This window comes from Mustela lutreola, chromosome X (genome assembly GCF_030435805.1).
Source record: "Mustela lutreola isolate mMusLut2 chromosome X, mMusLut2.pri, whole genome shotgun sequence".
In the NCBI taxonomy this organism is placed as follows: Eukaryota; Metazoa; Chordata; class Mammalia; order Carnivora; family Mustelidae; genus Mustela; species Mustela lutreola.
The window spans coordinates 117,506,723-117,519,070 of NC_081308.1; the positions used below are offsets into that span (position 1 = coordinate 117,506,723).

The 12,348-nt window shown below is 44.9% G+C and overlaps 1 protein-coding gene across 1 annotated transcript in view; it reads right to left on the reverse strand.

Moving 5' to 3' along the window:
* The window catches only part of MAP7D3 (MAP7 domain containing 3), a 55,696-nt gene that overhangs the window by 39,026 nt on the left and 4,322 nt on the right, over nt 1–12,348 (reverse strand). Inside the window, exon 3 of the mRNA XM_059158671.1 lies at nt 1,423–1,611. Coding sequence (XP_059014654.1) covers nt 1,423–1,456 — 34 coding nt within the window. The 5' untranslated portion in view covers nt 1,457–1,611. The remainder of the gene's footprint in view (nt 1–1,422; nt 1,612–12,348) is intronic.

The window sequence follows — 12,348 nt, forward strand, 5'->3', positions numbered from 1 at the left end:
TCTTTTTTTCACTTAACACAGCCCGCATACTTACCATTTTGATGTCTGAAGAATGTTCCATCTGGTCGGTAGACTACTTTTTTTTTTAGACACTTTACCATTATTGAACATTTGGGTTGTTTTCCGTTTTTTACCATTATAAATAGTGGGACTTGGAACAATCTTACATAGCTTACCGCCCTCCCACCCCTGTACCCCTTTTGGGGTGGTTTCCTCGGAATATGTTCTCAAAAATGGAATGAGACACAGAAAGAGCTCTCAAACCAGATTGCTCTCCAGAGAAATACCACCAGTTTACTGTGTTTGTGTGTCACTAGTGACGAGAGGCTATATTATTGCAAAAAAAAAAAAAAAAAAAAAAGTGGTTTAACTGTTCTGTCTAGGCATAGAAAAGGAACTTGGGGATTCTTGCCTGAAACTTCCTTTCCCAGCAACCCCTCCTCCCCCCAACTCTCCCCACCCCTGTACTCTTGGCAGTGATCATGCTTTCCTGGCCTTTTTCTGACTTCCTCCTCCTGTTCAGTGTCTTGGACCAAAAGTAAACGTGCTAATACAGAACAGGATGAATAATTTCTGTATTAAAATCTAAGAAAAGCCTCACATGGAGTGTGACATCCCAAGGGCTTCACCAAATCAAAGGAATGCCAGAGATTCACTTGTGAATTTCGATCACAAACAAAACAGCGATCTGGGTTTTGAAGAAAAGCCTGCCATTTCAATAAGAAAATCTAACTGTGGCTCTATATATTTGTGGGCTTGAATTAAAAACTTTCAGCCCTCTGGGCTTGGGGTGCCTGTTCTGACTTCTGTCACTTACAAATTGTCACTGATTCAATAACAATAAGTTACATTTTTGAGTGTCAAGGCCCTTTGCCTCCATGCGGCATCTCATTTAATCCTCACAGCCATCCTTGGAGTGAACACTATTATCATCCCTATTTTATGAATGAAGAAATACAAGCTTAAAAAGAGTCACATGGCTAGGAACCACCGGAGCTGTGACATGAATTCAGGTCTGTTTGACTCCAAGGCCTTTGTGCTTCCTCTTGTCCTGCTTCTCACGCTCTCATTTATGACATGGTGACTTACCTGCCACGCTGACTCCAGTGTTGTTTCAAGGATTAAATGAGACCAGAATCCCCAAGTGCTTTGTAAAGAGTAGACAAAACATCGTATAGATGGGTAGGCATTTTATCAGTGTCAGCCATTATTATCACTTGGATTTAATTTAGCTATGGTGACTCTATAGGACTCTACCAGGCCACATCACCTAACCCAGCCCTACACTTTCTGGAGAGACTTAGTGGTTTCTATCCTAAGAACAACTTCTGTGAAATGGGTCTCTGATTAGAGTTACCCTATGCGATCTGCAAACACAGTGTTCTCCAATCGTGGGGCTCTGCAGAGGAAGACAGCACTCACCTGAATTGGGGGGTTTTTTCTTGACCTTTTGCATGTTTCCAGTTGAGTTCAATGAACTAGACAGGATGTGGTACTCAGAGACTCATCTTCTGAGCAAGCCCGGCTCTCCACCGCAGGTCTTATTGCAGTGGGTGAATGATGTGGTTAGGGGGTAACAACGGAAGGAACCTCTGTCTCTCACTTGTTTTCCTAAGGAAGAGACCTGGAGTTAGACACACAGTTCATCTCCATACCAAATCAGTGACTGTTGGGAAGTTTTCCGTTTTTTACCATTATAAATAGTGGGACTTGGAACAATCTTACATAGCTTACCGCCCTCCCACCCCTGTACCCCTTTTGGGGTGGTTTCCTCGATATGTTCTCAAAAATGGAATGAGACACAGAAAGAGCTCTCAAACCAGATTGCTCTCCAGAGAAATACCACCAGCTTACTGTGTTTGTGTGTCACTAGTGACGAGAGGCTATATTATTGCAAAAAAGTTAGCTTTGAAAGGAGCCTTGAATTCCTCTGCAGGAGCCTTGAATTCCTCTGCCATTCCTGATTTCCTGAGGATGGCTTTACTGCTTTTGTTAAAAAAAAAAAAAAGCATGTGTACGTCGTATGTACACATACAGACTCTGTCACATGCCTCTCTGTCCCTTACACACATGGTCTCTAATTCTGTTTTTTTTCCTTGTATTTCCTGAAGTCATCTCTACCCCCAATGTGTGGCTTCCATTCATGACCTCAAGATCGAGAATTGCATGCTTCACTGACTGAGCCAGGCAGGCGTCCCTGGTCTCTAATTCTTGTAAAATCCTAGGAAGTCGATATTATTATTATTATGGCCTTACTACAGATGAGGAACTCTGGCCCAGAGAGATGAACTAATCTGCCTCAGCACGCACAGTTGCTAAATGAAATCTTTGGGCAATATTTACCTCCCCGAAGAAGGAAAGTGGAAGAGATTGGGATGCAGAGTTAAAAGACTGGAGCTCTAGTTCCTACTTTGCCACTTCACCCTACACCTATGACCTTGGCTAGAGCTGTTTCATCATCTGCGAGTTAAAGGGTCCTACTCAGTTCTTGCTTTGGTTCTTTTATGCCCCCCCCCCCACGAAACCTGTATCATTATTTACGATTACTGGTTGTTCAGGAAAATAAAATAGAAATAGAAACAGACAGTATGGCGATGCTCCAAAATCAAACATGAGATAGAGATCCTACCAGGTACAATAGACCCTTTTTCTCTTTGACAAAGCTAAGTGTTGCTGCCACCTAGTGAGGAAAAGGAGCATAGCCTCCTTGCAAGGTCTGGTCTTTCTGGTCCCTGGGGTGGCCTAGGGAAAAACTAGGAAAAAATCATTCCATTGACCAAATAATTTGTGGGACTTCAGATATGCTAAACTTTATGGTGTTTCTGCAAGCTAGTCTCTACCTTTAACTAAAATGAGATTAGGAGAGGGGCGCCTGGGTGGCTCAGTTGGTTAAGCCCCGGACTCTTGATTTTGGCTCAGGTCATGATCTTGGGGGTCCTGCCATCCAGCCTGGCTTGCTCGCAGCTGCGTGCTGGATGTGGAGCCTGTTTAAGAGTCTCTCTCCCTCTCCCTCTGCTCCTTTTCTCTCTCTCTTAAAAAAAGATTAGCTTTAAAAACAAATAAATAAAATGAGGTTAGGAGAAGAGCTTCTCTGGACGGTATTATTAAATGTACGTGTGACCCATCCCGGTCCTCCTTCAAATGTGCGAGTTATTGTGTTGTTTCCCATACCTCCCCCACCCCCACCAGCACCTGTAATCCTAGAACGCTAGGTCTGAGCAGGAAAGAACCACCCTCAGAGAATTTCTAGGGCAACTCATTTCATAGTCCAGAGGACAAGTGTTTTGACCGAGGTCACACAGGTAGTTAACGTATGCAGCGGTGACTGTAGACCGGTCCCAGAATTCCCAAAGGTGGTCTGAAACCCACCCGGAAGGGACGAGATTAAATTATTTGCAAAATCACCTTCCCAGGAGAATAGCTCCCAGGCCCGCAGCAAGGTATGGAGATGGAATCAATGATATTTACATATTAAACAAAGCCAGAGTAGTTCCGGTGGGGAAGTGGGGGTGGTCAGGCCGGAATCCCCCACCCCAGGAGCCCTCGCTTACCGGAGCTTTAAGCTCAACAGGGTGCTCAGTGCGGAAGGAAGTGCTCCCCGGGACTCCCTGAGGCCTCCAGCCCGGGAATCTCAATTTCCGGAGAGACCTTTCCCACCCTGGGAGAACTCCCAGAACGTTCTCAGACGTGAGAAATGAAGCAGTGGTTCTTGCAGGCCAGCCGGCAGCCGATAGAATGTATTTTAAGCAGTCAAAAGTTTTTATTTAGTACGAGTCCAATGAATCACTTGCAGCCAAACCACCGGCGCCTCGTTGAGCGGATCCACTTACTCTCTTCTTGGCACAATCAACAATCTTTTTAATAAGCAGACTAAAGTGGCTGACGTCACCAAGGGCACCCATTGAGTCAGGGGCTTTGCACTGTCTCCCATTTACATCTGACAACAGCCCAATGAGGTAATAATTATTATGATCCTCATTTTACAACCGAGTAAGCTGAGGCTCAGAGAGCACTGTGCCCAGAGTCCCTCAGCTCACCCTGATGTTCTCAGCCCGTGATCACTACCCCGTACCACCTCCTCCCTGCCACCTTGGCCTCGGGTGATAACAGCCTCCCCTTTGGGAACTGATCCACAGGCTTGGTAGGCTGGTTGCCTGTAGGGGGAGAGATTAGCTCGGGAAAACATTTTCCCTAATTAACAACAAATGTTTGCTGGGCTCAGGCGGAGGGGGAGACAGACTGTAGGAGGACAGGTGATTAATTAAGGGGAAGAATTTTTGATTATCTGTTGTTTCAGCTTATCAGAGCAATTGCTTCTCTCTCTTAACATGGATAATTAAGAACTGACTGCGTAGTTAAGTGGGGCAAACCTTCCTCCGCTCACATAAAATTCTCTTTGGTAATAGGCACAGAATTATTCATTAAAAAGGATGGACTTTCTTCCAGTGTTTGTTTTCAGGTATAATCCCGATCTCCTCCGATTAATTTATCAGTTAGGTGAAGAGCTTCCTTAAACAAGAACATCTATCTAGGGGCGCCTGGGTGGCTCAGTGGGTTAAGCCTCTGCCTTCCGCTCGGGTCATGATCTCAGGGTCCCGGGATAGAGCCCCGCATCGGGCTCTCTGCTCGGCGGTGAGCCTGCTTCCCTCTCTATCTCTCGCTTTCTCTGCCTCTCTGCCTACTTGTGATCTTTGTCAAGTAAATAGATAGAATCTTTAAAAAAAAAAAAAAAAAAAAGAACATCTATCTATCACTCCTCTATATGTAATAGAGGAATTACATCTCTGTAATTTGAACAATAGTAATATTACTCTCGCCCCTCCTTTCTCCACACTTTTGACTTTTGTTGATTCCTTGGGCTATGAATACATATTAAGGCTTAGATAACATTTTATGCTGTCTCTCTATAGCTTTTTTAAAGGCAGAGAATAATAAACAAGGGCATTTGGAAAATGTGAACAGGAAACAGTTGAGCACAAGTTGAGAATGCTGTTAAAAAGTGAGTCGGGGACCAAAGGAAACTTTGTGTTCAGAAAGAAAAGAAAAAGCCTTTTTTTTTTTTTTTTTTTTTTTTTTTTAAGATGCCTTGCCTCTCGCTCGTGTCTAGGCCCCATGCACCAAGTCTGGACTACAAGGAATTTTCAGCTGTTTCCTGAAATAAACCCAAGGTATAGGACCACAAATTTCACTCCTGGGGTTGAGATCTTGTCTCATATTTCATTAAATCCCACCCCCCGCCTAGTCTAGCCTAGTTTTAAAATGTTTTAGCTAATATTGAGTGAGTCAAAATGCAATCAGGTTTCAGCCTTCAAGAATCAAGTTGCTTTTTTCTTGTTAAGCAGCAAAAGAAATGAGGAACTATAGAGACTTGATTTCAGAGCGTGAAGGGGGGGCTGTAAAGATAAGTGAATGTTCTCATCCTATTTTATATGAATCGTAAGTGTAATAATGCAGCCAGCCATGGCATGGGCAACTCTGCAGTGGCTGGTTATAGCCAGCTTCCAATCCAACTGTCTACCTGTAGGGTACAATTCACGGAAACAACTGTTCAATTAAAAAGAGAAAACTGCTGTGTGCGCGTGCGTGCGCGTGTGTGTGTGCACGTGTGTGCATGTGCGTGTGTGTTGTCTGTATGTTTAATCCAGACAAGTTAGAATTGAAAAGAATTTTTAGTATTGAAAAGCGTTTTTATTTTTTAATTGTTTTAAATAATTTTTTAAATTATATTATGTTAGTCACCATACAAAGCATTTTTAGAATTAGGACAATTCTCACTACCAGAAGTCTGTGCTCAACTTACGTACTGTGGTGTGTGAGAAGTTCCCTAAGACACCCCTTTGTCTCCCTAACGCCCCCCTGCCTTCCACCTACAGCACGTGACAGCTACTTAAACCAACGCCCCCCCCAGCAGGGAGGTGAAGATCTTGTCTCTTGGTGGCCTCTGGTAAAATCATGCATTTGGAAAGAAGAGGGTAAAAAAAACAAAAACAAAAAACACCTGAAATCTTGGCAGGAAGCAATTATTATGTGCCAAGCATAATGCTAGCAAACATGCATATGAAAAGATACTCAACCTCATTAGTCATGAGGGAAATGCAAATTAAAGCCACAGTGAGATTCCACTGCATACCCGATCAAGTTGGTTAAAATAGAGACAAAGCAAAACCAAAACTGATACTATCAACATGCTGACAAAGATGCAGAGTATTTGGATCTCTTGAATATTGCTGGTGAGAAGAGAAATATTCAAGGAGAGCAAGATGAAAATGTGTACTAATTTGGTCTCTTATCTAGAATGGACCTTTGGCGGTGGCTAAAATAAAGGATTGTTATAAGCAGGTCCTGACCAGGGCTGTAGCTAAAAACACTAGTGGCTATGTATTATGTAGTGACTAAATCATTCAGAGCAAAATGAAGAACTCTGGAGAGACACTTAAATTCCTGGTCTCAGCCTGAAACCTGTTCCAAAGATGGGGAGTTTGATGTTCTTTCTATTAGAATTACTTCTGGAAACCTAATTTTTTTCAAGATTCTATTTTTAAGCAATCTCTACACCCAACAAGAGGCTCGAACCCACAACCCCAAGATCAAGACTCGCCTGCCTCACTGACTGAGCCAGCTCGGTGTCCCTGGAAACCTATTTTTTAAAAGATTTTATTTATTTATTTGACAGGGAGAGAGAGATCACAAGTAGGCAGAAAGGCAGGCAGAGGAGGGTGGCAGGTAGCAGGCTCCCCGCTGAGCAGAGATTCCCGATGCAGGGCTCGATCCCATGACCCTGAGATCATGACCTGAGCCAAAGGCAGAGGCTCAACCCACAGAGCCACCCAGGTGCCCCTGGAAACCTATTTAAAAAAAAAAATTAAGATTTTATTTATTTATTTGACACAGAGATCACAAGCAGGCAGAGAGGCAGGCAGGGATAGAGGGGGAAGCAGGCTCCCTGCCTGATGTGGGACTTTGTCCCAGAACCCTGTGATCATGAATGAGACAAAGGCAAAGGCTTAACCCACTGAGCCACCCAGGCACGCCAAAACCTTTTTTTTTTTTTTTTTTAATTTACAATAAGATCTGTGCCCAAGCTGGGGCTTGAATTCACAACCCCGAGATCAAGAGTTGCATGCCCTACTGACTGAGCCAGCCAGGCGCCCCTCTGGAAACCTTATTTCCACCACTGAAAGAACATGTCTCCTTTTAATTTTAAGAAATTGATCACTTCTGTAGATTGCTATTAGTAGGGAGAAGTTTGTGGAATGGGGAGGCGGGAGGCCTGAGGGAGAAAGACAGAGGGAGAGACCTTGTGATCAGGTGGTTGAACTCTCCTTCTGGGCACCCGGTCCAGTTCAGGGCCCCCTCTAATGAATGCCTACTGCAGCCTTTTAGCCTTCAGGTTCATGTACAGATTTACTGAGCTTCCTAGGATTGGTGACCCTTGGAAACCATTTCCTCATAAGGGGGCTGCACGTGGTCCCAGGATTTACTGTACCTATCTCAATCAATGCTAATGACTTCCCTGCATTAATGGCTTCTGCTTTCAGCAAGAATTAGGCGCCTCCCCAGTTCTGCCATTTCCCTAACAACTATGAATTACAGTCAAGGTTATGCTCTTATCTCCACCGGATTCAAATCACCCTCCTGGCTTGGGAGCTCTGGGCAGCTTTCTAGACAGATGTTGCCATGGTTCTGTTTGCCTGACTACCTGCCAATTTGGTTAATGTGGGTAAATACACTTATACTCTCTGCCTTTTACCTTTGGAGGGGACCTGTCTGGAGTTAATTGAAATAGAGAACGCCAAATAATCTGAATAAATATACATTGTGTTGCACGGGGCAACTAAATCAAGCCGAAGAGTTATCTAAAGTGATAACTACTGTAGAGAAGCGACAGTCTGTGTTGTTATTACATGCCTGAATTGCTCATGTGGAGGTCATTTTTTTTTGGACCAGAAAATGACCTATGATGGTACAATCAATGGGATTGCCAGCTGCTTGATTTCATTCTGGTTGGTTTGGCCAAATACCATTGACCAGAAAACAATCCATCTGACTGTGATCATTTCTAATTGTTCTGACAGAATTGATTGATTGAGGATTTTTTTCACCCATGGAGACAGACTTGTTTTTGTATGGTTTTGATATTTAGGAATTTGGAGCTCTTTTCCTCTACAAAGGATTCAAAGTTTCCATTCTTTTTTCTTTTTAATTTTTTTTATTATTTTTAAAAAAGATTTTATTCATTTGTCGGAAAGAGAGAGAAGGAGCACAAGCAGGGGGAGCCACAGCCAGAGGGAACAGCAGGCTCCCCGCTGAGCAAGGAGGGAGCCGGACCCTGGGATCCTAACCTGAGCCGAAGGCAGATGCTTAACCAACTGAGCCACCCAAGTGTCCCAAAGGTTCCATTCTTTTTCTTAGATAAAGCACACACCTGTCTGAAGGCTGAAAGTTGGTACAGAGCTTGGCAGTGTTCCCACGGAAGTCCAAGGCACTCTAACCCTGGTCTGTCTGAGTTCAGAGCCAGAACTCCCTTTTAACCATTGCACTATTAGCCAAAAAAAAAAGAGTCTAGAAACATGCAAAGCCTACTGGGAGGTGGGGAGCGGGGTGTCAAAGTAGCTTCCAGGGTGCACTTTGATCAGTTGCTAGAGAGCCCAACTGAAGAGATAGACTTATTGGCCACTGGGCAGGGGACCTGTGGGAGGAAGATCTGGCCTGAGCCCCTGACTAGGCTGGAAGAGGGGTGGGACCAGGAAGGAGACCAATAACAATTAAAGGAAAATATCCAGCACCTAGGAGAGCTCCGGGCTTCTCTTCTGTTGGGGCAAAGCTGGACCTGGCAACGCTCTTGGTCCTGCCTTTTTGCCCAGAGAGCTCCCCCAGGTCAAGCAATGTGTTCAGTGATGTGACAGGGCGGCATGCACTGCTGTGGGCAGCTCACAAGTGGGAGCTGTGTGTTAAGGAGATGAGCTGTATGTCAAACGTCTAAGTTGTAGCCTAGCTATGTCCCTGAACCCAGACCCTGCCCCAAATCCTCGAGCACTAGAACAGCAGTGACAGCTGTGAAAACAAGCTGCCTTGCTCATCTTGGCATTGAGTTATAGAGCACATCATCATTATGGAGGGAATCAGTAACATCTGTCTTTCCTGGCCCTTATTTAACTTATTCTACTTAGGCAACCTCTCCATGTTCCCACTCCGTAACTACTGTAAATGATGCAAAAGAGGAGCAAGAGACAGAGACAGAAAGAGGGAGAGAGAATTAATTTACCACTGGGTGAAATGAAAATGTACTGAAGTGTAATGGAATTTCATTAACTTCGGAAATGATGATGAATGCTGTCCAAATAATTCTTACTAATGCATAATTCACAGCTGAAAATAGAGCCAAACTCTCCTAAAAAGCACATCCATTTATGCCCCCAAATTAATTTGGTGTGTTATTCAGGATGGTTGACAGGATAAAAGATCTACTATGAAATGTAATCATCTATTAAGATTAGGAATCTATGAGTCTTTCTGGTTTAGTAGATGAGGAGAGCTGAGAACAAGTGGCAGCTTGAGAGGCAGACACCCACAGTCCTCATTCTCATAATTTGAATCTCCCCAAAGACATAATTTCAGACATAACCACGGAGAAGTTAGGATGAGCTTTGAGATCTCCATAGCAACCACGACCCAGTTCATATATATATCCCAAAAGGAAATTAAAATCCCTTTCAACAGATTCAAATGGGGTCAGGAAAAGTCCCATACCTTTCCTGACTGGCGAGGTTTTTACGTTGTATGTTTATATAATATATAAATTATATAGATCATATATTATATACATTTATACATAATTACACAGAAAAGGTTTAAAAATCACTTTCCCATTTTGCGTAATATTGTCTTTCCTATTCCACAAACTCTTAGAGACATTTATCACTTAATGTCTCAAGACATAATAATCCCTTCATTAAAACCCACTTATGCTTTTTGTATACTCAGGAGAATGGTAATGGAGGAGAGACCTTTTCACCTTTGGATCTAACACAAACCCCCACTGTGGTTGGCAGAGAGATCATTATGCTGTAGGAGGGAAGCTATTGGCCTAGCTTCCACCAATGGGAATGCGTGACTTCAGAGGCCAAGCAACAACTCACAATAAGGCGTCATGGCTCTTTGCCCCCTTCAGCCAATCAGAAAGAACCTTGGTCAGACATGCGAATAGTAATGTCAGAGTGACTTCTGTAACCCTCTGAATTCCTTCTCCAGCATGGATCCTACTGTGCAGAGGTGGAGGTGTCACAGGGCAGGGGAGCACTACCTTCCAAGGTCACCCCTATTTGCCTATGGTCAGGTCTTATGATTTGAGGTGCTGGGATGATAAACAAGTTAATTGGCTGCTGATACAGGTGTCTGATTCAGGATGCAGCTGCCACTGAGCAGCAACGACCAATGGGAAGCCGTACTATATAGGACCAACAATACCTCACAATGGAGGCTCCTCCCCACCATGGGTCCCTCAGCCACTAAGAGAATACTTTGTTGCTGACATACGAGTATTATCTAATATCAGGGATGACTAACTCTACCTTCTCAGGTCTTTCTCCTCAGATGAGGTTTAGTGACTGAAAGTGAATGTGTCACGGGGCTTGACCTTATGATTTAGAATGCTCGGGTGGTAAATGAGTACATTGTCTGCTGATCCCGAGGGTGTGCTTAAGTAGAAGGGCAGCCATTGGCCAGCTTCCACCAATGGGAGGCCTTACTGTGAGGGGTCATCAATGCCTCACAATGGAGGCATCATGACTGCCCCCCCCCCCACAAATGTGAGTCGTGACGTCGGAATAACTAAGGCTACTCTCCATTCCTTCCCCTAGAGCAGGATTCAGTGTGTGAGGTGGAAAGGTAGTGGGAGAGGAACACTACTTTCCAGGGCCATCCCTATGCCTCTTAACAGTCTTTCTGTATGATATGGGAGCTGAGGTGGGAGTCAAGGACATCGTCAGCTGATCCTGAGGGTGTGCTTAAGTAGAAGGGCAGCCATTGGCCAGCTTCCACCAATGGGAGACCTTGGTTTGAGCGAGTGGCAACACCTCACAATAGAGGCATCACCTGCCTCTCCGTGGGTGCTTTAGCCAATCAGACAGCACGTTATATTGACATGTGAATAGTGACGTAAGGGACGATTTCTGCCATCCTCTCAAGTCCTTTTCCTAGGATGAAACCTGACACATATGGCTGTCATGGGGGCCTACCACCTTCTAAGTCCACCCCTATTCCTCATAATGGCTTGACCCTATGATTTGGAATGCTTGGGTGGTAACTGAGTACATTGTCTGCTGATCCTGAGGGTGTGCTTAAGTAGAAGGGCAGCCATTGGCCAGCTTCCACCAATGGGAGGCCTTACTGTGAGGGGTCATCAATGCCTCACAATGGAGGCATCATGACTGCCCCCCCCCCCCCCACAAATGTGAGTTGTGACGTCGGAATAACTAAGGCTACTCTCCATTCCTTCCCCTAGAGCAGGATTCAGTGTGTGAGGTGGAAAGGTAGTGGGAGAGGAACACTACTTTCCAGGGCCATCCCTATGCCTCTTAACAGTCTTTCTGTATGATATGGGAGCTGAGGTGGGAGTCAAGGACGTCGTCTGCTGATCCTAGAGGGTGTGCTTAAGTAGAAGGGCAGCCATTGGCCAGCTTCCACCAATGGGAGACCTTGGTTTGAGCGAGTGGCAACACCTCACAATAGAGGCATCACCTGCCTCTCCGTGGGTGCTTCAGCCAATCAGACAGCACCTTGTATTGACATGTGAATAGTGACGTAAGGGACGATTTCTGCCATCCTCTCAAGTCCTTTTCCTAGGATGAAACCTGACACATATGGCTGTCATGGGGGCCTACCACCTTCTAAGTCCACCCCTATTCCTCATAATGGCTTGACCCTATGATTTGGAATGCTTGGGTGGTAACTGAGTACATTGTCTGCTGATCCTGAGGGTGTGCTTAAGTAGAAGGGCAGCCATTGGCCAGCTTCCACCAATGGGAGGCCTTACTGTGAGGGGTCATCAATGCCTCACAATGGAGGCATCATGACTGCCCCCCCCCCCCACAAATGTGAGTTGTGACGTCGGAATAACTAAGGCTACTCTCCATTCCTTCCCCTAGAGCAGGATTCAGTGTGTGAGGTGGAAAGGTAGTGGGAGAGGAACACTACTTTCCAGGGCCATCCCTATGCCTCTTAACAGTCTTTCTGTATGATATGGGAGCTGAGGTGGGAGTCAAGGACGTCGTCTGCTGATCCTAGAGGGTGTGCTTAAGTAGAAGGGCAGCCATTGGCCAGCTTCCACCAATGGGAGACCTTGGTTTG